This window comes from Podarcis erhardii (assembly GCF_964252035.2).
Source record: "Podarcis erhardii genome assembly, chromosome: 3".
NCBI lineage: Eukaryota > Metazoa > Chordata > Lepidosauria > Squamata > Lacertidae > Podarcis > Podarcis erhardii.
The window spans coordinates 32,731,744-32,757,451 of NC_138507.1; the positions used below are offsets into that span (position 1 = coordinate 32,731,744).

The 25,708-nt window shown below is 43.4% G+C and overlaps 1 protein-coding gene and 1 long non-coding RNA gene across 4 annotated transcripts; one reads left to right on the plus strand and one right to left on the minus strand.

Annotated features, from left to right (window-relative positions):
- Positions 1-1,108: 1,108 nt before the first annotated feature.
- Positions 1,109-3,672, plus strand: LOC309339360. The gene is made up of 2 exons (XR_014155237.1): positions 1,109-2,492; positions 2,721-3,672. It is a non-coding gene; the product is annotated as an uncharacterized lncRNA (long non-coding RNA).
- Positions 3,673-3,703: 31 nt separating this feature from the next.
- Positions 3,704-22,828, minus strand: KLHL31 (kelch like family member 31). Of its 3 annotated transcripts, none has more exons than XM_081857082.1 (3): positions 22,740-22,828; positions 17,100-18,303; positions 3,704-6,195 (listed from the first exon to the last, which is right to left on the minus strand). In XM_081857082.1, the coding sequence occupies exons 2-3, from the start codon at positions 18,269-18,271 to the stop codon at positions 5,463-5,465; spliced, it is 1,905 nt and encodes a 634-aa protein (XP_081713208.1). In that variant the 5' UTR covers positions 18,272-18,303; positions 22,740-22,828; the 3' UTR covers positions 3,704-5,462. The 3 variants fall into 3 exon arrangements, with proteins under 3 accessions (XP_081713208.1, XP_081713206.1, XP_081713207.1); XM_081857080.1 differs by having other exon boundaries at positions 22,635-22,812; XM_081857081.1 differs by lacking the exon at positions 22,740-22,828 and adding an exon at positions 20,522-20,665.
- Positions 22,829-25,708: the final 2,880 nt, after the last annotated feature.

A 25,708-nucleotide genomic window follows, 5' to 3' on the forward strand; every position in this document is an offset into this window, starting at 1 on the left:
GAAAGCACAGGCCCAAGCAGTTTTCCTCTTGACCCACCATTTCTAGGCATAGGTTGGAGTGGTTTCCCCCCTTGACCCACTCCTTTCCCAGGGAAAACCCACTCTTTAGTGCTAGGTAAAGGTAAAGGGACCCCTGACCATTAGGTCCAGTCATGGCCGACTCTGGGGTTGTGGCGCTCATCTGGCTTTATTGGCCAAGGGAGCCGGCGTACAACTTCCGGGTCATGTGGCCAGCATGACTAAGCCGCTTCTGGCGAACCAGAGCAGTGCACGGAAATGCCGTTTACCTTCCCGCCAGAGCGGTACCTATTTATCTACTTGCACTTTGACGTGCTTTCGAACTGCTAGGTTGGCAGGAGCAGGGACCGAGCAACAGGAGCTCACCCCGTCACGGGGATTCGAACCACCGACCTTCTGATCAGCAAGGCCTAGGCTCTGTGGTTTAACCCACAGCGCCACCCGTGCCCCTCTCTTTAGTGCTAAATGGGAGCAAATGTCAATCCGGAGCAGAGACCCCATCTCCTCAATCTGATTGCGACATCACGCGTGGGAAGTCGCTTGACTTCCTGACATTTCAAGGAGCCAAGGGGTGGTGCCAAACTGCCTCTGAACTTTGAGGAGGTCCAGCTCCCTCAAAACAAAAACATGGGGTGGGGTGGACAAAAGTGCCTCGGCCATTAGGAGCTGGCACCTATGATCTGGAGAAAAAAGCCGAATTGTCATTTGCTCCAATTAAGCTATAAAGAATGATTTTCCCTGGAGGACAGCATCAGGACAAGAGGAAGCGAGGGTGACTCTTACTGCAGAATCGGCAAAAGATGCCACCACACCTGTAGTAGCCATTAATACAAGACTCCTGGAGCCATGAACCTGTCACATTGGTTCTACAGTGGTACCTCGGGTTACATACGCTTCATGTTACATACGCTTCAGGTTACATACTCCACTAACTCAGAAATAGTGCTTCAGGTTAAGAACTTTGCTTCAGGATAAGAACAGAAATCTGACGGTGTGGCGGCAGCAGGAGGCCCCATTAGCTAAAGTGATGCTTCAGGTTAAGAACAGTTTCAGGTTAAGAACGGACCTCCAGAACCTGAGGTACCACTGTATTTCCATGTGGTCTCTCATTCATTGTTTTCCAAAATCTTACATTATGACACTTTAGGTGGATTGGAGTTTTAAAGGGCCACTTGTTATGATGAGAGGTAGCTTAAGAGCCTAAGAAAAAACTTGTGACGTTAGACCAGTAGTCCATCTAAGCCAACATCCTGTTTTCAACAGTGGCCAACCAGATGCCTGCAGTCACCCACTGCTGTTGTTCCTCAGCAAATGGCATTCTGTGGCAAATTGTCTCTAAACGTGGAAGTTTCATATAGCCAGCAATAACGGCTATTAGCTATTGGTAGATGGGTCATCTATGATGTTAGACCTTTTCATCTGTTACATTGAACACAGGTAAAAGCCATCTCCATTATGCTTATACAAATTGTTTTGTGCAAAAAAAAGGAAAAAAAAAGGTGTACACTTGTTTATTGGTACAGTGCCACTATTCCATACACTGGTACACAGATTGTACATATTTTGAATTTAATGTGTATCTCCCACTGAAGTCTAATCCCCATCTAAGCCAGTAGCCATAACTATGTATTGTGGTTGCAAATTCCATATTTTAAATGTTTAATATTTTAACTGTGGGTTATATGAAGTAGTACTTTCTTTTGCCTGTTTTGAATCTCATCATTTCAGAGTCAAATTTGAGCAGATGCACCTCTGATTGAATTCCCTCTCATGCTTCATAACTGCATAGCCTGCCTTAGAGAAAGCCACAATCCTACTAAACTTCAAATGGGATGAAAAGACCTTCTTAAGGGCTCCACTTTGTGCAAACGGAGGCCTTGGCCAGTTACGTGAAAACTTGGAAAAGAAAACTTTCTTCCTACCTGACAGACTGCCTTCTGTTCAAGATTTCCCAACTCCTAATTTTTCATCCAACAACATGACCTCTGCAGACAACTACCATCCTTTATATTAATGAAACTGCTATCTGGAAACAAAAGAGCCCGGCGAAAACAGCATCTTTTATAGGGTCAGGAACGGGGACTGCGAAAGTGACAGTGACAAAAAATAAAAATGACAACATGCGTCGCCAAACTCAAGACCTAAACACAAAATCCACCTTCCTTAACCTTCACTTTATCTCAATGCATTCTTCATGTACACAGAGGACCTATGCACACCCTTCTCCTTCATCAGCTTGCATTCAATGTCACATCCGAGGGAGACAAACATATGCTCATGTTTAATAACATGCAATCATTACCCCTCCAAACAAGGGAGGGTGCGGGAAATGCTGTGCTTAGGCCTTATACCTATACATCCCATTTAGATCATAGGCAGGCTGACCTGAATGGCCTACTTTTTGGGGGGGGAGGGGGAGGAGTTCTAGAATCCCTTTGATCTGTCAATCACACCAAGCAAGTGTGTATAAAGTGGTACCTCAGGTTACATACACTTCAGGTTACAGACTCTGCTAACCCAGAAATAGTGCTTCAGGTTAAGAACTTTGCTTCAGGATGAGAACAGAAATCGTGCTCCGGCGGTGCAGCGGCAGCAGGAGGCCCCATTAGCTAAAGTGGTGCTTCAGGTTAAGAACAGTTTCAGGTTAAGTACAGACCTCCGGAATGAATTAAGTACTTAACCCGAGGTACCACTGTATTCAGAAAGACCTCGTAACACTGAAGGAACAACTGGATTGTAGAAGTGACCCTGAGTCTGCATTCTGGCCAGGGCTGGACACCACAATTGCCCACAGAGCCCTAGTTATGTAGTGTTGCTGCAAGGCACTGTGGGAAAACTACAATGGCAGCTGCCATAGGAACCAACTCCCAGGGGCAGAGAGGGCTTTGCCTCCCCCTCCGTAAAATATTCAAGGGGCCTGCGCCCCCCCCAAGTTGATGGGCATTGCCATTCAAATGGTGTGCATGCACCACGTCATGTGATTGATTATGCAGGGCGGGGCTTACCTGCCCCCCCATATTTTATTCAAGTTGGCACCCCTGGCAGCTGCCCATCACTCATCCGTGTACTGAAAAAAGGGGCACTGGGAAGTGATGTCAGCCACTGCTGCGCTTGACTTTTGTGTAAGAAATGCCTTGGTGGATCAAACAAGGGTTCTAGTCCAGAATGTTGCAAGAATCCCAGCAGGCACCAGAAGGCCCACCAGGCATGGGATGGCAGCCTGACTAATAGTAGTAGTAGTAGTAATAATAATAATTTATTATTTATACCCCGCCCATCTGGCTGGGTTACCCCAGCCACTCTGGGCGGCTTCCAACAAATTATTAAACATTAATGTTAAACATTAAAAGCTTCCCTAAACAGGGCTGCCTTCAGATGTCTTCTAAAAGTCTGGTAGTTGTTCTGGTGGGAGCGCATTCCACAGGGCAGGTGCCACTACCAAGAAGGCCCTCTGCCTGGTTCCTGGTTCCTAGTAGCTCTTGATTTTAAACCTATCAGAGCCTACGGCCCCAACCCCCCTGCCATGATACTTAGCTTGGGGACGGTCTGCCCATAGAGCCACTCCTGATTTATTCCACTTCCCTCCCTCCCTCCCTCCCTCTCTCTCTCTCTCTCTCTCTCTCTCTCTCTCTCTCACACACACACACACACACACACACACAAATAAACAAACAAAACCCCCAAAACAATTTGGGTCATTTTTTTCTTGCAGATTGTGAAGAGACAGAGATTATTTCTATTTTTTACATTATTGGTTTGAAATATGACTCAGCAACATGGATAGGGCCATTCAAGTATATAAACGAGGGGTGGGGGGGATGCTTTTCAGACTCATCTAGTTAAAGCTGACTATTCTTCTTCCATACTACATAATATAAGCAATTCAAGTGGTAATGCTTTATTAAATTAACAATAAGGTTTTGGATTCCCAAAGTTTCCCCTGTCATTCCACCCTAAACAATACTACTTAAAACTACCTTATTGGACCAAAGTGTTTTTTCCAGTTTCAGCTTACCTATTACTATGAGCCATTAAGCTTACATTTTAGAATACCACGTGGTTAGCTTTTGTTTTTTTAAAAAGTAATGTACAAACCTTTTTTGCTGTTGTTATAGATCTAATGCAGTAGTGTTTACAAAAATGCTGTAATCCCCCCTCCCCCCCCCCGTTTTTAGATTTTAAAAAATAGCTGAATGGTATGACCGAGATGAATTTCAATTCAAGCTGCAATCCTCTGCACACTGCTACCGAAGTAAGCTCCATTAAGCTCAATGGAGCTTACTTTTGAATACACAGGCAGAGCATTGAGTTCTTGGAATACAATCAGGAGCTGTCAAGATCAATGGGGGCTTTGCCATTAACTCAGTGAGGGGTGTGTGTGTTGTATTATTACATTCCTTCACAGTGAAAAGGACGTTTTTTAATAGCAGCTCCTACCTGCTCTTCATCCTATAGAGTGGCCTTCCTTAACTTGGTGTTAAGGAAGGTCGAGTTTCTCAATCCACCAGATCTGCAGCTCAGCCTGGTGGCTCGTGTAGGCAAACTCTTTGTGGTACAGCCCCGGGGCGCCACCAATGCTCCTCCTGCCCCAATGTCAACCAATGAAGTTCTTCCAAAAGTGGCCCAAAGTTGAGCATAAAGGCACACGAGCTTAAACCTACTTCCTCCCCCCCCCCAAGAAAAGCTCAACAACTCTTGTTCAATCCAGTAAGTAGATCACTGCCAGTTTATTTATAGTGGGAGTAGATCACAGTCTCTTGGAAGTTGGACCTGCCTGATCTATGTTAATTAACCTAGAGCAGAACTTTTATGTGAAAATGATGTCATTAAACTGGAGAAAGCTGGCCAAAGTCTAGAAATGCCAGAGTTGAACTTCTGTAGGTCTGCTGTCTCACCCCTACATGGAAATTATTGAACGAAGGAAATCTAATGCATATGCAGGTAACATTTTGGGCACTCTGCGATGTTTGACATAGCCCTATGCATTGCAGCCCAAAGAGACTTTAAAATATTAAGTGGTATACAAATTGATTAAAGAAAAGAATAGTCCTGGGATAACGGTATGTTAGTTTTACATAGCACATGAGTACTATATTTTCAAATATATGTTGGATGTCTTTGCCTATCCTCTTTTAGGCCGAAGCTCCAACTCTTGAGAATTTTATCCAAATAAGCTGTGCAACCTGGGAAACAGCTCTCGAAAGAAGTGAGGTGCTTTTAATGTTTAAAGTCAGAGGCCTGTGGCTTTGTCCTGATGTGGCAAATGCTTTACATTTTTTAAATTTCTCAGGTCATACCATGCATTTCCAATGACATGAAAATGGGCTGGTTTTGCAGAACCGAAATTCACTGGCAAGCAAAGGTCGCCTCCCCCCCACCCCCCTTCCTATAGGCACGTAAAAAAGGGTTTAACCTAGTCTTTCTAAACCTATGTTTTTAAATACTTAAATACTGACTGGTACTGAAGATACTGAGCTAGCCCTGGATTCCCGGGTTTTGGTATTGGGCATGGCAATGGTACAGCATGACACTCCGACAGTGGCCTCCGGCAACTCATCCTCATCGGTCCATTCATTAAGACCAGGGTTGTAGCACTGAATACATTTCTTGTATTTCTTTTCTATTTCATTCCAGCCTCCCACCAAGTAAATTTTCCCATTGAGGATGGAAGCGCCGGCGGTGCTCACGCCAGTTGGGAGAGGAGCGGCGTAATTCCACTGGCCGGGGTAAGAACTGTAACACTCCACAGGAAGCACGTCTACCCTTTCCCCTCGGCCTCCCAGTTGGGACCCTCCCATGACATAGACCTTTTCCCCAAGGGTGGTGGCGCAGTGCCACCCTCTCGGGGTACTCAGGCTGGGCTTGTCTTGCCAGCTGTCGCTAGCCGGGTCATACATGCAAACCGAGCGGGAATAAGCATTATTGATGTAGCCTCCGGTGACCAGGATCCTACCATCTATGACTGCGCTAGCATGGCAGCACCTAGCCACCTCCAGAGGGGCTTTCATTTGCCATTGATTAATTGCCGGGACATAACATTCGACCGAAGAGAGACACCCTTCCGAGTTGCGGCCGCCCACTGCGAAAAGAAGACCGTTGAACACATTCAGGCTGAAATGGGTGCGCTTTTGATTCATGTTGGCCAGGTGTATCCATGTGTTGAAACGAGGGTCATACCTGGAAGAAATAGGGAGGGGGAAAGGATTACTGCTGCGATCCAGATACGAACTTCGTCTATAGTTCCAAGCCACAACATTTGTATTTGCTGTAGCTGCCACTCTCTTGTTTGCTACTTTTCTCAGAAATGAAAACTCCCAAACATTGCCATTATTAAGGGCTAAACTAGATGCAAGCCCATTATCGGATCTTAGCTTTTCCCAAAACTAAAAGCAGCGATCAGCCCAAAGTCTATCATAATAATAATTAAATAATAATAATTTATTATTTATACCCCGCCTATCTGGCTTGGTTTCCTCAGCCACTCTGGGCAGCTCCAAACAGAATATTAAAAGCACGATAAAACATCAAACATTAAAAACTTCCCTAAACAGGGCTGCCTTCAGATGTCTTCTAAAAGTCAGATAGTTGTTTATTTCCTTGACATCTGACAGGAGGGCGTTCCACACGGCGGGCATCACAACTGAGAAGGCCCTCTGCCTGGTTCCCTGTAACCTCACTTCTTGCTGTGAGGAAACCTCCAGAAGGCCCTCAGTGCTCAGTCTCAGGGTCTGGGCTGAACAATGGTGGTGGAGATGCTCCTTCAGGTATACTGGGCCAAGGCTGTTTAGGGATTTAAAGGTCGGGGCCATAGTGTTGACCAAAAAGGCTGTATTACTCTCTTATCTCCTGTACAGTGGTACCTCAGGTTACAGACTCTGCTAACGCAGAAATAGTTCCTTGGGTTAAGAACTTTGCTTCAGGATGAGAACAAAAATCACACAGCAGCAGCAGGAGGCCCCATTAATTAAAGTGGTACCTCAGGTTAAGAACAGTTTCAGGTTAAGAACGGACCTCCAAAACGAATTAAGTTCTTAACCCGAGGTACCACTGTACTGTTTTCCTAGTTGAAATCACCCCCTCCCCCAAACTGCTCATTGCTTATATGGCATACTGTCCAACTTTTCCAGAGCCCAAACAAAAACGAGCATCTTCCGGAATGTGCTCCCGAGTGAGTCACGTGACCTACGGTACACTGCGCTCTTAACATGAAAATTCACTTTTTCCCCGAGTAAGGTCTCACAAGCCACCCCCAAAAACATGTTTTTGGACACCATGGGAGGTCACGGCCCCCAAAAGTGCTTTTTCGGAGTGACAGCGTAGCATGAGAGTGCAGCACCCAAAATGGCCGCTGCGATCTTGTGTGGGAAAACGTGATGTCCCATTTTTTTCCTGGGGAACTTGGGAGGTATGATATGGCAGCTGGATGATTCCTGCTATGGAGCAAATAGAAGTTTCAGGCAGGAGAGATGGTCGGCTGGAGTCCTGCACTAACACGTCTTTGCTCTGCCCCCCCCCCCAGTTGGCAGCTGGTTGGGTAGCCGGAGAAGGGGCGGAGCAACAGTTAGCAACTAACAGGGGTATCACTCTGGCATGGAAAGCTTGTGCAGGGTCACAAACCCTGCCCACTGCTTTGATGAGAGAGCGGTAATTACATCCAGAAAGTGGCGTGTGGGAGAAGATAAAATCTTCCTTCCCTGGTAAAGGTAAAGGGACCTCTGACCATTAGGTCCAGTCACGGACAACTCTGGGGTTCCGATGCTCATCTTGCTTTATTGGCTGAGGGAGCCGGCGTACAGCTTCCAGGTCATGTGACCAGCATGACTAAGCCGCTTCTGGCAGCGCACGGAAACGCCGTTTACCTTCCTGCTGGAGCGATACCTATTTATCTACTTGCTTTCAAACTGCTAGGTTGGCAGGAGCAGGGACCAAGCAACGGGAGCTCACCCTGTTGTGGGGATTTGAACCGCCGACCTTCTGATCAGCAAGTCCTAGGCTCTGTGGTTTAACCCACAGCACCATCAATGTCCCTTTCCTTCCCTGGTACTGTGGTCCTATTCATGCTCATACATGCATCTTCATAAGAAAAGCCCTTCTGGATCAGACAAAAAGCCTATCTACTCCAGCTTCCTGTTTCCCACAGCAGTCAACCCGATGATAGGCATGAAGGCAATAGCCATCTCCAGCTGTTTGATGCACAGCAACTTGTATTCAAAGTCATACTGCCTCTGATCTTCAATATGGTATGTATATAGCCATCGGGACTTGCAGCCATTGATAACCTTGTCCTCCACGAATTTATCCAACCCCATTTGAAAACTGTCTAACTTGGTGGCCATATATCTTTGGGGAAACAGAACTTTCTACATTGGGGGTTCTAGTTCATAACTGCTTGTGATGACTCATATCTCAGCTGGATAGCATTACCTTGGTTTCCGGCATGGAGACATGTAAAAACAATGGACAAGGGAGTTGGCACTGAAAGAATGATCCCAAGGAAAGCATAAGAATTGCAATACTGGCTGAGCTGCTTGCTCAATAGGTCCATAGTTTAATCAACGAACAAAATGGGGAGGCAATGAATGACATGAACCATTTGACATGGCAACCAAAATGGTCAAAGGCCTGGAAACGATGCCTTATGAGGAACGGCTAAGGCAGCTGGGCATGTTTAGCCTGGAGAAGAGGAGGTTAAGGGGTGATATGATAGCCATGTTCAAATATATAAAAGGATGTCACATAGAGGAGGGAGAAAGGTTGTTTTCTGCTGCTCCAGAGAAGCGGACACGGAGCAATGGATCCAAACTACAAGAAAGAAGATTCCACCTAAACATTAGGAAGAACTTCCTGACAGTAAGAGCTGTTCGACAGTGGAATTTGCTGCCAAGGAGTGTGGTGGAGTCTCCTTCTTTGGAGGTCTTTAAGCAGAGGCTTGACAACCATATGTCAGGAGTGCTCTGATGGTGTTTCTTGCTTGGCAGGGGGTTGGACTCGATGGCCCTTGTGGTCTCTTCCAACTCTATGATTCTATGATTCTATGACATCAATTGTCTTAAATTATTGTTATACTAGCAGCAGGCTGGGCTCAGTAAGATGTTTGAATCTCGCTTGGTAACAGCTCTGTAATAAAACTAGTTTTAATAATATGCACATTTCATATTATTTATTATGTACTTCATTACATATTCCCCCCCATTATGTTCCAGTGAGTGATACCTAATTAAGTCATACTCAGAGTAGATATATTAAAATCATTGGGCTTCCTCTGAGTATGACTAATATTGGGTATCACCCAGTAATTTGTTGCATGTGAGTACTGGAAAAAGCTTGAGTTTAGTATGCATAGTGTATCTATTCTTTTGATTCTGGCATGTGGAAAATCAAATTGCTAGCTCACCAATAAAACCAAACTGAATGGACATTTAATATAATCTCACCTCTCTTAGTAAACTTATTTCATTTGTCCCTAGTTATTTCCCAGAAATGTTTGAAATACCCACTGACTATTGTATATGAATGCTAAGACAAAACATATGCATATACACATACAAAAGGAGAGATGGAGAAAGAAAACTTCTTCCTTGGAGAATGTTCTTACTATTTGTTAATGTCGTTAAAAGTACATGACTCAAAATCTAATATTGGAAATGGCCAGAAATGGCACTTTGTGGAGTAACATATTCTAGTTTCATTACATTTTATTATATTCTCTGTGAAATGAGCCTATCTGTTATTTGTATGTAACTACACAGAATTTATGTATTTATTTCTGCCAAGGCACCTAAGGTTGTTTATAATTTACTGTAAAATTGGGAGGAGGGGCAAGAGAAAGAGGCTGTCTGGTTGGATCATACAAGAAATGAGGGAGTATTTTCTATTGACTTTCTGGGATCAGAAATACGGTCCTGGCATTCTTGTGGCCACTGTAAACAAGTCTGCCTTCTCAAGTCATATTTACAATACCTTCATCCCTTTCCTAAAATGTCCGATAGCACTACGCATAATGCTTCAGATAACAGTGAGGAAATGGCAGGATTAAAATCCTGGCTTTATAGTAACTTCAGAAAATATACTAGCCCAAATGTTTAAAATTGGGGTAACAGAATCTTCCAGTTGCAATATAGTTGCTGCTAGCCAGTCTGATTTGTAACATTTGCAATCTACAAAAACTTATGCTACAATGAACCTGTTTGTTATTAAGGGGGCCACAAGATTGTTTGCTGTTTTCTTGGCAACCGATTAATATGGCTACATCCTTAGAATTTGCCCTGTGAGAATAGGAATATTTGTTGCATTGCTATATGTCGCTAATTCTAAGAAGCAGGAAAGACAGTATTAATTCAAAAGAAAATAATATCAGCCTTGTTGTTTAGTTGTCTTGCAAGGGCCTACGACTCTGTAATAATATAGAATAAAATAAGGTTCCTCAATCTCTATATTCCTCTCTCTTCTGACTCTGCTTTCAGCTACAAAAAGAAAAAAAAGTTTGTGACCTGCTTTAATTTGGACATAGTGGCTGTTTCCAGACAACCTGTCTGCCAAGCATTTGCCAGATTTGGTTATACAAAGTTGATCAAGAGGTTAGACTATGTCAGCTATTTATTGAGTGTTCATTCTAAGTTGCATTTGGGGAGGTTATACAGGGTTGCATCAAGCAGTTGCTATCCCATGTTTCCAGGGCATTTCCCCATAACTTTTTATAATCACAATAAGTCTGTTTCTGGGGAGAAGCAGCAGTTCAAATATGCCAAATGACCTTTACTTACTTAACGTGCATTTGCCAGTATGTGACTGAATCCCACCCCAAAATACTCTGGATATATAAGCCTATAAAGTACTCTAAAGCATATAAATACATTTGCTGGTTCAAGTTATGAAATATATTATTTATATCCTGTAGCCACAATTGAACACAGAGTTAACATTTATAATTATATGTTCTATACTGGATTTACAAAATTAAAATATGGAGCGTTCTTTTCATGTTTCATCTTTAGTGCCTATTGAATGATAACTTTACGACCAGAAGTAAATAATTTAATTTCAAAATTATCAAGCCTAAGCATGGCTTTAGGACTGATATAAAGGAAGAGCAATTTGATTTCCATTATATTCCCCTCGGTACATGATAATACTTAAGATTAGTGCTCAAAGCACTTCACTAGTCCTTTCAACAACCCTGTAAGGTACGCCAATATTATCATCCCCATATTTCAGAAAGAGGCTGAGACAGAGAGGCTCGTCTAACCATAACAAGTGAGTGGATAGCATAAACTCAGTCTGTGAGCAACTGTGCTGCAGTTGCTGAAATGAATAATGGCCATGACAGAGAGATAAGCTTGCTTCAAGGTACCTGTTGAACTAATGGCTGAGGTGAAATTTGAAACACAGATGGCCTGCTAAACAACCCCATCTCTCCAGTACAGTTGCTATTCATGTGCCACTCCCTATCCCAGCAGAGCTAATAACAGCTGGAAGTGTGTGACTTACAGTGCTGGAAATGGCATGGGAGCAGAGGATTAAATACTATTCAAAATAGCACTACAGGGATTGTTCATTAGCAAAACCAGCATCAAGGAGACTCCTCCTTGTCAGTTCTGCTCTACTACGAGCTCTTATGTTAAGCCGTGTAGATGGACTTTGCAAGATGGAATAGATGAAGGAAAGATAAATATGGATAGATACCTTTTAAAGCCTTTTAATGAGAGCTAGCATTGAGGGACACGGGTGGCACTGTGGGTTAAACCACAGAGCCTAGGACTTGCAGATCAGAAGGTCAGCGGTTCAAATCCCCGCAACAGGGTGAGCTCCCGTTGCTCAGTCCCTGCTCCTGCCAACCTAGCAGTTCAAAAGCACATCAAAAGTGCAAGTAGATAAATAGGTAGATAAATAAGCGAGATGAGCGCTGCAACCCCAGAGTCAGCCATGACTGGAACTAATGGTCAGGGGTCCCTTTACCTTTATCTTTAACATTATCAGCAGCACTTAACCCCCCCCCCCAAATATTCCAGCAATCTGACTGAATCCTCAGTGCATTTCTAAATGGCTTTTCTGCTTAGGGATGCTTGAGGCTTTCATTCAGTCCCCATTTTGAAGCAAACTGACTTGATCTGAACTTCCTGGACACAGAAAAGAAGACAGTTGTCCTTCAGTTTTCGTACTTCGACTCACATCACCCTTTCTGCCAGTGTGTAACCTCCACAGGGTCTGGGTTGCTATGTCATGTGACCAAGCTGAATGGATTTTGGAATGAATTAAGTCTCCCCATCCTGCCCTGTCCTCACCAGTACCCCAGAACACCCCCTTTGGGTGCCTTGACTGAGCAGGGCTGAGACAGGACTTAGCCCAGTGTCTCTTTGGCTGAGCTACAGATACACCTATTCCAAACTCTGGTCATCCCAGTATACCTTGGGTTTGGATTGCTCCCAAAGTCCAGTTCTATTTTAAAGGCTTGCTTTGTCTTAAATTAGGGAACTAGCCAGCAGTAGGCCGGTTCCTGAATAGAGTTTGGAATAAGGTTAGGGGAATAAGGAATAAGCAAGGTGAAATGTTAGAAGCAAAAAAAAAAATAAAAAAAATTGCAGCCTAATGTGTGTACACTGCTTCCCAAACCAGTGGTTGAAGTGCCCTGGATATTCCCATTAATGCCCATTGTTCCCAATGGGCACTATTCTTCCAGGGGTAATAACAGCTGCAATCCACTTGGGGCAGTCCCATAGAAAATCCTGCCTCACTTGTCTGCTCTCCCCCCCCCCAAAGACATAGTAGACTGCTAGCAATGTGTAATCTCAGTAAAATCCATATCACCCCTTGAAGCCTGAAGTTGGAAATAAGAACAGTGAAAGGGATAGGAAGGACCAACGTCTATACCATCTTGACGGCTTCTGAGACTTTCAGACAGAAAAGAGGAGATATGGATTGTGTTTATTTATTAATGAGCTGGTTGAATGTAAAACTGAGGATCAAATTTGGCAAAATGTGAAGGGTGGGTGACGCTGGGAGATTGGCAACGTTGGGGGGGGTGTATATTATATATTTATACCAAAAAATTCTAGGGGTTTCATTTTCATCTCTGCACACCGCACCAGTGAGGCTGAATTGTAGATTACTGGGGCCAGATGTCAGACAACACTGTCCAAGGCCACGTTAAGGAGGAATGCATGCATGTTGACTGGGAGGAAGCAAGATCTGTTTTTCTCAGGCAAAGTGTTACTCAAGAGGTATCAGAAGGAAATGTTTGAAAATGGATGAACAACTCTTATAGAGAGATAGAAGAGGATTTACTCTACTCAACTGTTTTGAGGACATGCTATAACAATGTATAAAAGCCATAGCAGAAATTGGTAATTGAACAGTTGATGTGTAGGGAGAAGGGATGAATGTATTTTGAAATGAGAGTTGGAAAAGTTATTTTATTGGGAGCACCAAGGGAAGGAGGAAAATAGAGGGGACATCTGGGGTGGGAGGAAAGTCAACGTTTAGATTTGTATTGAATTTGTATTAATTTGATGAGGATTTGTTAAAAATTATGGAATATCAATAAAAATAATTGGCCAAAAAAAAAAACCCCTCAATGTGTCTAGCATCACATCTGGCTTGAACCTATGGAACTGTAAAGGCTCTCTGCATAGCTGATAGAAATGTGTCTCTGTTTTAAATGTGTTGGATGGATATCTTTGAAAGAAACACATATCAAATACTATCCGAGAGTAGGAATGCCTGTCACATTTAATGGTACAAGCATGGTAAAAACCATGCTGAAACCATCCATCTTTGCCACAACCCACAATCTATGAGAATCCAGACATAGGGGCACCTTGCTCTCCTGTGGGTGATCCTCATCCATACACGGAACTCACTAAGCCATTTCCTCTAACATCTCTATAAATACATGGAAGAAATGAAGCAATGTTCATGATAGTGTGGAAGGGTTGCAGGAGGACTTGTCTCATGAGCATCCTCAGATTCACAGTGAGAAAGCTGCCTTATAGGCCAGACTGTTTGCCCATCTAGCCCAGTTTTGTCTCCTCAGCCAATCTGCAATCCTTTGATGTGGAGATGCCAGAGCATCTAAAAAGCATGTGCTGTACCCCCGAGCTACAGCCGCTGCCCCAATTTATGGGATCGTACACATTGCCTCTTTTGCTACATATACACCTGTTGGGGAAAACTGCGAAGGGAGTAATTTTCTCATTCCATATGCTCTGCCCGAATACTCAGCAAAATAGGTACATGATGTGCAATCAAGACACTCAATGCAATTCTGCTTGGGATCCAAGCATAAGTCGACTCTGAGCTTCTGGGAGGAAGAATAGGGAATTTTTAATAAACAGCATGAGACCTGGGGCAGCAGTGCCACCAGCAGCCAGTGCCATAGCTATGGAGGGGCTAGCTGGGTTTTTCCCCTGGGTGAAGCCTCCAGAGGGGCACCATTGAGACTCCCACCCTGTTTGTGTGTGTGTGTGCAAGTGTGCATGGGGGAGTCTTTGACCCAGGTGAAATAAAGTCTAGTTTCACCCCTGCCAACAGCCAAATCTACCTCACAGGATTATTGGGCAAGGGGGAGAGAAATCACGTGCACCACCCTGAGCTCCTTAGAGTAAGGCAAGGATAAAAAGTCTCTGTGCTTTTTCCCCTACCCATGTCCATCATGTTTTGAATTAAAATTGATCATGTATTCATTTATTCAACTCACCTTTCTTGGTGCTTCTGGCCTTCCCATCGGTGATAGTCAACGAAGTTCAATTCAGAGTAGACCCACTGAAATTAATGGACCTAACTGAGTCATGATGATTAATTTTGGTGTGTCTACTCTGAGTAAAACTTAATTGAATACAACTCCCAAACTCCTAAGCCATTTCAGGCAGTGTTGAAAATGCCTCTCTTGCATCTGAATGACCAACTTGGAGGATGGGAAGGATTTATGTTCACATTAAAAAAGAGAGAAAAAGAGTTTATGGGCTGCTTTCAGGGATCAGCCTTGTTGGGCACCTGCTAAGGCACATCCTGCCAGCAGGGGGATCACAGTCACCTCCTGAAACCTCCTCTTTGCTGCTTCTGCCTGTTTGCCTGCCATTGCCAAGCAAGTGAGCAGGGAGGAGCAAGAAGAAGCAGCACTGGCAAAGTGAGTAGAGGGAGCAAGGGCTCTTTGTGCTGCCTTCTTTCTGTGGGAGGTGATGTTGATTAAGCCCCAAGGGAGAAGGATGCATCAGACAGGGATGTGGGTATGGGTCCACTGAAGCTTACTGAGAACACCTTGTCCAAATGTTTTCCCCAAACCTGGATCTCCAGCACTGGGTGGTTTTCATGTTAAGATTAACATGGTCGCATCCCAGCTGACTGGATGCTGTGCTGAGTGGTTGGCCAGGCTAAGCAGATGGCCATGCCCCTTCCCAGGGCCGCCATGGATTGGCTCATTTGAAGGACGGGTTAGGCGGGAACCCATGAGCCTCTGCGGCCACAGGAGCAGACAGGGAAACAATCTAAACCTACTCATCCGGGGGAGAGAGGAGATGCCACACTGGGCTGCAACTGCTGCTCACTGGCAAGACAGTAAATGACCATTCTGACCCAGCTCTGGCTGCCTGGTCATAAGAGGCTCCCAGTGCAAATCTTTCCACTGTACACCATATGACCATCATTTACAGAAACACGATATATAGACCACAAAACTGGGAAACACAGCCATTTCTACACCCTGTACAGTTCCTAGTTTAGTGTTGATGCAGTGCATGTTGGGAAATCAGTGATGCCATTACATGATCACCACCCCTCACATTTGAGAAGCCCAGATGCATTAACCCCACACAGATACTGCTCCCAGTGTGTTTGTGGTTTTCTGTGCATAAAAGATAGTGTATGTTTATTCTCCTGAGCATGGCCCACTGACAACTTTAATATTGGCAAGATAACCCAAAGAGATAAAGAAGATAATGGGTCCTTATCCGTGTTGTAGGCCAGGTGAGGGGTACCTTTGTCCCTCCAGAGGTTGCTGAACCACAACTCCCAGACCCCTTTCTTGCTTGGACTAATGGGATAAACATCTGCAGCCCCGTTCCACACCCCATTTGCAGGGTAATAAAGCAAATGCACTTGATACCTTACACCATTTAGAATCATAGAATTGTAGAGTTGGAAGGGACCCCAAGGGGCAATGCAATCCTTTGCCCAATGTGGGGCTCAAACCCGTCACCCTGAGATTAAGAGTCTCATGCTCTTACATATAGGCCAGTAAATATATTACAATGACAAAGAAAAGGAAAACGTGCCTGTCTAATCCTATTTCAAATTAGTACGCCAACTGTGAAGCACCAACAGCTCTTGGGTGGAGAAGCATTTGAGTCTTATCCAACATGCATATCATCCGAGACATTTGAGTTATTCAGGCGTTCATAAGGGGACTTAAACACACAACGAATGGGGAGCGTGCATGAGCCTGCTTGCGCTGTCCCCATTGTCTTCCATGGCTGCAGGAGGCTTTCCTGCAGGAGACAGTCACCCTTGAACATACCAACGTCAATGGAAACAGGGAGTGGAGCTAGCATGCTTGTACATGCTTTTTCCTCTTTGCAACACCCCTGTTGTAAACATATAAATAGGGACCCTGTTAATCTAACTTTGTCACAAAGGCCATTTTTTCTGGCTGTTTTTTCCTTCCAAAAATAATAATCGACCTTTGCAGGTACAGTGGTGAACAACTTGGATTAAGAACACTGCAAACCCAGAAGTAGGTGTTTTGGATTGTGAACTTTGCCTTGAAATCAGAACATGTTTTACTTCCTGTTGAGTGTGTTCCATTTGTAAATTGAGCCCCCCGCTGCTATGGGAAAGCAGGCCTTGATTTAAGAACGCTTTGGTTTAAGAAAGGACTTCCGGAACGGAGTAAGTTCGTAAACCAAGGTACCACTGTATTCCCTTTTGGTACGGCTTGGATAGCGTTTGTCAATCACAGGCACCTATGCTAAAAACAACAACCTCAATCAAGATTGTTCTTCCGTTGCTGTTTATGCATCTGCATCTCCCTCTCCCTCCCTCTCCGGAGCTGTTATGTGCTGAACATACTACCTCTATAAATAACCAGTTACCTGCAGAAATTGCTGACCGCATGCTTAGCCTGATTCCTGGCATCATTCTGGTCTTCTCCACCTGCCACGTAGAGGAATCCATCCATCACGGTGACACACTGGTTGAAGCTTTTAGCAGGCATCTCAGTAAGCCTCTTCCATCCATTGTCAGGGTCTCTGTATAAAATGTCTCTGCTAAGGGATTTCTCTGTTAAAGCTGGGCGTCCCCCAACTGTAACCAGGACTCGTAATCCTCCACGAATCCTTGTTCTCCTAGACTGCAATGTATTCTGGTGGTAGGGAAGCAAATGGTAATTCATGGCATCTACTAGAAGTCTATGGCAATCTGCATCTTGCATCATTCTTGGTACAGTCTGAACATAATTCACCAGGTCTTGGGCAGAGATGGTACCAAAGCGAATGTTGCTCAACAGATCCGCAGCATATTTTGCTCTTTTTTGGTCAAATTCCAGCCATCTCGTTGCAATTTGGAAGGCAACGAGTTCAGAAGGCAACTGCAAGTCATCGTCTGCAAGAAGTTCATTGATCCGGTCAAAAGTGAGCTTTAAGAACTGATCCGATTCGGAAAACTCAATGAAGTTGTCTCTGATGAATTTCTGAGCTGCTTCCTTGGTGGTTTTGAGTCCATATGTCTCTGCGATGTTGGCAACATACGTGCAATTCTCCACGTTGATTTCTTGCATCAAAAAATCACTGCACATCTTCACAAGGGTATGAATCTGAAGGTAGATGGCTGTGGAGATGATGCTACCTATAGTATAGAGCGAGAGAGTGAGCTTTCCTGTGTAGGCATATGCAATGACAGTAGCTAGGCCCAGGGGAGATACATCGTTGAGGTCCACTCTCTGAGTTGATGGATCTTTCTTCAAGATGTTGTGGAAGTAATCACTGCAGGAAGCCATCACCACCTTGTGCACATCGAAAGACTTTGTTTTGGTACCGATGACTAAATCACAGAGAAAGTTCTCCAGTCTCATCCTGCACAGCCCTTCCAAAAGGTTGGGACTGTAGAGAGCATCGGAAACCTCAGTTGAGACACAGCTGAAGCCATTCCCCCCTTCCAAAAGGCCGTTCAAGCCGTTCAGCTTGCTGAGAGGACCATCTTCCACGATGATGGTCAGCTCATTGATATCCACCTTGCTCTTTTTGACGTTCTTCTTCTTGGGCGCCATGACTGCAATATAATATCACAGCCAGGAGCTAGCTAGAAGAAGGAAAAGGAGAAGGAGAAAAGGACAACTTTTAGACCTGTATTTCAGTGCATTGGTTTTCAGCACCTCACTGAAAACGACCGCAAAGCATCCTTGCAGGCGGCAAGAGGAAACGGAAAAATAAGAAATGTGGAACAGCAGGAGATTACGGAAAACTCCGCAATCACACACCTCTGTAACCTCATGCAAGGTGAATAAATGTTGCTTGGTAAATGGTGGCTTGTATCTACTCAGTGTCTCGTGTCAAACTCGTACTCCCCAAGTGGTTTGTAAAAATATAATACTGAAAAGAAAAACCAGCTGAAATTACAAAATCAAACATCAATTTAAATGCCTGCTGAAATAATAAAAATATATTCAGAAGTTCAGTAGGGAGTGGGCCTGTCCGACAACTTGAAGGGAGTTCACTAAACTATGATCCTTTCTGAATGGCTGACACACCCAAGTCGGACACTGAGATAATAGCAGGGAGCCCTATTAGTGGTTTGCTGTGGGCCAGAATCTGACTCATGTCAATGAGTTGAGCTTTTAGAGTTGTGGGTCCAGCTCAATGGAACTCCCTGCCACAAGAAGTTATACACGGGCACTATCCCTACAGAGCTTCAGATGCCTGGTCAAATCAGTTTTTATTTTTGGAGGCTTTTTCACCCTGAATGCTTCCGAGATGTTTTGCAGCATTGTTTTATATAGGCAGTTTCAAAATTAGGTTTAATTTCTGTTTTAAGTTATGTATATCATATATCATGATTGTAAGCTGCTTTGGGACCTACATAAAGAAAAGGGGGTATATAAAATTTTAAAATAAATAAATAATCTCTCAGACCAATCTGCTTCACAGGGTTGCTGGGCCCATAACACAAGAAAATTGTGCATTGTCCTTGAGCCCCATTTTTTTTCTTTTTTCTTTTTTTGTAGTGTGGACAAGCTGACCAATAGATAGGATTCGCAGCCCAATCCTAAAGCACATTTAGTATGAAGCAAGTCCCACTGAGCCTGGATAGCTCAGTTGGTTAGACCATGGTGCTGATAACACCAAGGTTGCAGGTTCGATCCCTGTATGGACCAGCTGCATATTCCTGCATTGCAGGGGGTTGGACTAGATGATCCTTAGGGTCCCTTCCAACTCTACAGTTCTGTGATTCTGTGAAGTTCCAAATCAGTATGTTTCAGGATTGGGAGTGTGCATATTTATTCACTTAAACTGGAGACTGCCTCTGTGCTTCATATGTAAGAACAGACTGCTCTTCTCTTTTGTAGATAGACTCAGTGGCCTGAGGGAATTATTTTCTTCCAAAACAGCATGACTAGACTAAGAGATAACAGTGAAAAAGAAACATACAATTTTGAAATAATAAATCAAGTTGAAAGTTGTGGCTCTTTTACACCTAACTACTACTGAATTGGATACCACTATAGTCTTTCAATCTGTTTTGTTGTACATAAAAAAGCGTTTATTGTATTTTTAAAAAATAGCCTGGGGAGAGGGGAGAATATTGGGTTGTTTTGTTTTTAATTATGTATTTTGTGTTTTATATTGTGTAGGGCGAATACAAATTTACTTACTTACTTACTTACTTAATAATAAAAATAATAACCTGTTTTAATTATTGTCGGGACATTTTATATACAGCTTAACATCTTTGGTCAAAATCCTTAAGCAATTTACAGAAATTATGAAACCAAAATATAGTAAATGGTATACATTAAAATAAGGGGCAGAAAGATAGTAATACAATAAATGCACTGTAAAAAAATCCAATAATAATACAATAACAGCATAGATGAATTTTTAAGATGGGTTCACATGACAGTTTTCCTCATGAGAAGTAATGTTTCTTCACTCCTTGCCCATGTGGCAAGTGCCATACAACACTGAGTACAGCACGTGTTTAATTTGCATTCAGCTGAAATCGACAACCTCCCTTCTTTTCAGACCATGTAGTAGTTGGGGATCTGAAATGGTATTAAATGATATAGAGCTCCACCAAAGGACCAGGAGTACAGGGAAGCAAAACAAAATCCTACTTGTATTGGCAGGAGAATGGTTATGGATGACCTCAATATTTATTTGCACCTGCCCCACTGAAATCAACAGGATTTATCTTTTGAGCAATTGCAGACCAGCCTAATTTACAGTTTGTCCCCACAAAGCACTGGCAGATTTGTGCATTTTGGTTTTCACCAAATCAGCTTTCTGGTCTAAACTCTCACCATGAATTGATCCAGACTTCCAACTGAGTACCCTGTCACATGACATGGGAAACTTTCCTGAATAATTCAGTCGCTTCTTCCTCCTCATAAGACAAGTGCTATGCCAGCCTCAAACAACACTGAAGGGCACCAGGCTGGGTGAAACTGTTGTAATGCCAAAAGCAGAAAGCCAGCAACCCACATTATTGCCTACAACTCAGGCCTGTAGGGTTGGTAGAGGACCAATGAGAAACCAACCTTCCAAGTGTCCCTATTTTCCAGGGACATCCCTGATTTAGAGAAGTCATCCCGGTTTCTGATTTGATCCCGGAATGTCCCACTTTTCCTTGGGATGTCCCTACTTTCACTGGAGAAATATTGGAGGGTGTGGAGTTATGCGATCCCTGAGCTGTCTGAAGACAAGCCTGTATAGGGAAGTTTTTTTTTAAAGAAAAGTTTAATGTTTTATTTTGTTTTTATATATGTTGGACGCTGCCCAGAGTGGCTGGGGCAACTCAGTAAGATGTGTGGGGTATAAACAGTAAAAAATATCATTATGGAATGGGACATCCCTATTTTCATCGGAGAAATGCATAGCTGTCAACTTTTCCCTTTCCTTGCGAAGAATCCTATTTGGAATAAGGGAATGTCCCTTTAAAAAAGGAAAATGTTGACAGCTATGGAGAAGTGTTGGAGGGTATGTGACAGAGTGAAGCATCACCTACATGGATTTGGATGCTCTTGGGAAGGTAGACTAGGACCTGAGTTCAAATCCTCTCTAAGCCATAGAGCATAATTTTGGACCAGTCACTCTATCTCAGCATAACCAAACCCCAAGAGTCAGTCCTGAGGATAGAATAGTGAAGGGAGAAGACATTTGATCCACATTTGATCTGCTTGGAGGAAGAGGAAAATCAAGCGAATGCATTGGCAGCCCACTCTTAGATCAAGCGAATGCATTGGCAGCCCAAAACAAGCCCTTGCGAGTCCCCTTCAAAGAGCGATGCCAAATGTTAAAACAGGCAAGGGTTAAGGAATGCTGTATAGTGGAGTACCATCTGCATAAGCTCTTTCTTGCACAGTTTTTAAAAAGCACGAGCCATTCAGCATTTTAAGTATAGAAAGGAATGGTTAGTTCCTCTTTCAGGGGATATGACGTCCACCTGTCACCCAGTCCCTCCTGCTAGGTGGCAGCTATGTGCAAGCGAGCGAGATGATTGTGTGTGTGTGTGTGTGTGTGTTAGAAGCATCAGCCATCGCCCGCGTACCAGAATGAGCAGAGGTCCCAGAATGTCACTTTGCCAAAGTGGCGGGTCAGCTGCTCCCCCCCCCCCAGCTGCATTCCTCAAGCTGCATCTGTTGAAAGCTATCAGGGACGTTTCCAAGAATAGCATCGCTCTCTGGGGTCTCTCAAAGCCGCTTGCCATTTTAAGGCACGTCCAGTTTAAAGTGCATTTCGTGCTTGGGGTTTTAATTCTTTTTAAGGGAGAAAAAAAGAAATATTGCCAGGTATACATTTGCATCCCTTTCTATTTTCCATTACTAAAAAAAAAAATTCTGTTTATTTCACCGGCACAGGTTGAAAATAGCCAGCATGCTTTGGATATGTATCAATTCTCTCTTAGCTGGGTATGCCGATATTCCTTTGGCAAGTGCAATGAACATTTAAAGACAGCCAAGTATCCTTTACATATTTAAAGCTTAATATGAGATCTATGTAAGGATTTGTAGCTCAGGTTTTTTTTAAAAAAATAATAATTTAAAAACAAATTCTATCAATATTTAAAACCGTTGTTTTTCTACGACAGGCTAGCAGGGAAGTGCCGCCAGCCCTGTGAAATTTTAGCAGCAAAAGTCCTTGCTTGGAGCAAACTTTCACCATGTTACTTGTCAAAAACTGTACAGGAAAACACGCAGTTAAAGGAAAGCCTTTGCCAACTTCATTTTCCTTAGGGCCTCCACCCCTCCCCATAGCTATAGCTGGCCACGTTAAGTTTGTAGCCTGGAGGCAATTCATCCCAGGGCATTTTCAGCTCTTAAATAGAAGGAACACCACCACCTCACCGCCTAGGAACACTCAGAAACCCAGAAAGCTAATCAGCTCAATAAGAACAGGATTAGAGAGCAGCCTTACCCTTCTCAGCAACAGAGTCTTCCCAGGACTGACCAGCACAATGTCTACGAGAATATTTCTTGAAAAGGATGAGAAAAGGCAGGGAGAAGGGGAAATGGATTTCACCTGAGAAGTCCTAGCTAGCCACAGAAATTTCAAGTGTGACCCTGCTGCCACTGTAGATGAGAGAGTCTGGAGCCTGCGCTCTGGGGCACTTTAAAAATGACCCCTCCCTCCCATCCTTTCCTGTCACCCAAAAGGGTTTATGTTTCCTCTGCTTGCTTGGCTTTGAATCTGAAGTCAACTCAACTGGACGTCTACAGGATAATAAAATGAGGGTTAAGCTCCTAGAAATTACATTCCTTCCATCGCTGCTGTACTACAGCAGGGTTACCGTTCCACCGTAAATGACTAAAAACATTGTCCTTAGAATAACTACATTTAAAAAAAACCTTTACCCCTCTGAACTTTGGTTAACTCCTACTGAAAGTTTTCCCTGCTCCTCCCTTCCAGCAGGTTTTCATATACAGTGGTACCTCGGGTTAAGAACTTAATTCGTTCTGGAGGTCCGTTCTTAACCTGAAACTGTTCTTAACCTGAAGCACCACTTTAGCTAATGGGGCCTCCTGCTGTCACTGCACTGCTGGAGCACGATTTCTGTTCTCATCCTGAAGCAAAGTTCTTAACCCCAGGTACTATTTCTGGGTTAGCGGAGTCTGTAACCTGAAGCGTCTGTAACCCGCGGTTCCCTCATTGCGAGAAGTGAGGCTACAGGGAACCAGACAGAGGGCCTTCTCGGTAGTGGCGCCCGCCCTGTGGAACGCCCTCCCATCAGATGTCAAAGAGATAAAGAATTACCTGACATTCAGAAGACATCTTAAGGCAGCCCTGTAACCCGAGGTACCAAGGTACAGTGGTACCTTGATTTAAGAACAGCTTAGTTTATGAACAACTTGGATTAAGAACGCTGCAAACCTGGAAACAGGTGTTTTGGTTTGTGAACTTTGCCTTGGAAGCAGAACATGTTTCGCTTCCTGTTGAGTGTGTTCCATTTGTAAATTGAGTCCCCCGCTGCTATGGGAAAGCATGCCTTGGTTTAAGAATGCTTTGGTTTAAGAAAGGACTTCCGGAACAGATTAAGTTCATAAACCAAGGTACCACTGTAGACTGAAAGGCTGTAAAACTTTTTATTTTTTATTTTTTAAAATAATATTTATTAACATTTTTAAAACTGCAAAAGCTGCAAAAGAAAGACAAAGGATTAAGCAAAGCAAAACAATACAATACAAAAACAAACAAAAAACACACAACACCAACCCCCAAACATTAAATTAATAAAACCAAACAAACACAATTTTTTTAAAAAAACCTAATAAGTTCAGTATCTTAATTTTCATTTACTTGTTTCATCGCCCTCCTCGCACCTCCCTTTTTGTATTCCACTTTAATTAACTATTTCAGCAATTCCTTTCCATCTTCCTTTGTTTTCTGTCGTGTAATTTATCTTAACATATTCTAACCTTATTTTTCCCTTTAATATATAATTGTCTTAACATATTTTAACCTCTAATATTCTATTTGTACTTAATTCCTTGTAACATTTCTACTAAAACCATATAGCTCCTTTCCAACACTTTTCTAAAACTCATTAATTGTACAATATTTTTATAAATAGTCTTTAAACTTTTTCCAGTCTTCTTCCACCGACTCTTCTCCCTGGTCCTGGATTCTGCCAGTCATATCCGCCAATTCCCTATAGTCCATTAACCTGGTGATCTTCTGTCCGATGCTCTTAACTCTTTTCCAAGTCCCTTCTGCGAGTCTTCTTCATATTTATACATGAACTTTACTTTGTCTTCCACTGATCTTATTTTCATTTTCCTTCCTTTGAGGCTAAAGAGTAGATCTCAGGGAAACTCCCACCTAAAGATGATTTTATTCCTTCTCTACAGGGCAACCAAATCTCTGTAGTTGAATCTAAGATCCGAAAGGTATTTCAGGACATCTTTCAGAATTTCCACTCTTGACTGTTGTTCTTCTAAGTTCCTCTGGTAGTTCCAACAGTCTCTTATTTTGTTCTTCTCTTTTTTCCCTCCTCTTCCAAGTCCGAGAGCCCTCACAGTTTTAATCTCTTCTTGACCCAAGTCCCGGTCCCAAAAGTCATCAAATTCCTGTGTAAGAAAATCTATCAAACTTTCCTTCTCCAGTTCAGGTAGGGCTCTGATCCTCAAAATCTGATTTTCTTTAAATTCAATCATAGCAGGCATCAACTTATAGTCATCAGATTGCATCTGTAAGGCTGGGACTCTCTCTCTCTCCAATTGTGTTACTTTAGGTTCAACGGCAATAACTTTCTCCCTAGCTGTAAAACTTTTTATGGGTTTCGTTGTAAATTGGCGTGTATAGGGTATTAGGGTATGGGTAGTATCTCTGGTGAGGGACACATCATGCTTCTCAAGTCCCCTTTTGGTCCCCACCCTGCACTCAGCTCTCACCTGTGGCTACTAGAAGCTGTCAGCATGTAACAATGGCCACACCCTTCCAGCAACTCCTTCAGTCAAGCTAGTGTCAAATGTATTGCTCTGCTTTCCTTTGGACCACATTAGCAAGGCCAAGATATAATCTGGGTAGCCTTTCCATTGCAGACCATTTGCCCTGAACACTTTGCAAACTGTTCCCCTTCTGCAGCATTTCGCCCCATACCCTCTAACATGTCCAGCCCCCAACCCAGGCTGTGTGTCTTCCGGGCCATGTTCTCAGGGGAATCACGTGACTTGCACGTGAGCCCGGAGCCAAAAAAAACAGGATGTCCCAATTTAACCAGAGCAGTTGAGGGGTATGTAGTCCTCCATTTGTTTGTGTTCCCAGCTCGTGTAGAAGAATTCGGCCTTGAACCATAGAATCATAGAATCATAGAATCATAGAATCATAGAATCATAGAATCATAGAATCATAGAATCATAGAATCATAGAATCATAGAATCATAGAATCATAGAGTTGGAAGAGACCACAAGGGCCATCGAGTCCAACCCCCTGCCAAGCAGGAAACACCATCAGAGCACTCCTGACATATGGTTGTCAAGCCTCTGCTTAA

Coding starts and splice junctions, on each gene's coding strand:
- KLHL31 (XM_081857082.1), bottom strand. CDS start 18,271: ATGGCGCCCAAGAAGAAGAACGTCAAAAAGAGCAAGGTGGATATCAAT. Junction 6,196..17,099: donor GCGGTCAGCAATTTCTGCAG/GTAACTGGTTAT, acceptor TATTTCTTCCAG/GTATGACCCTCGTTTCAACA.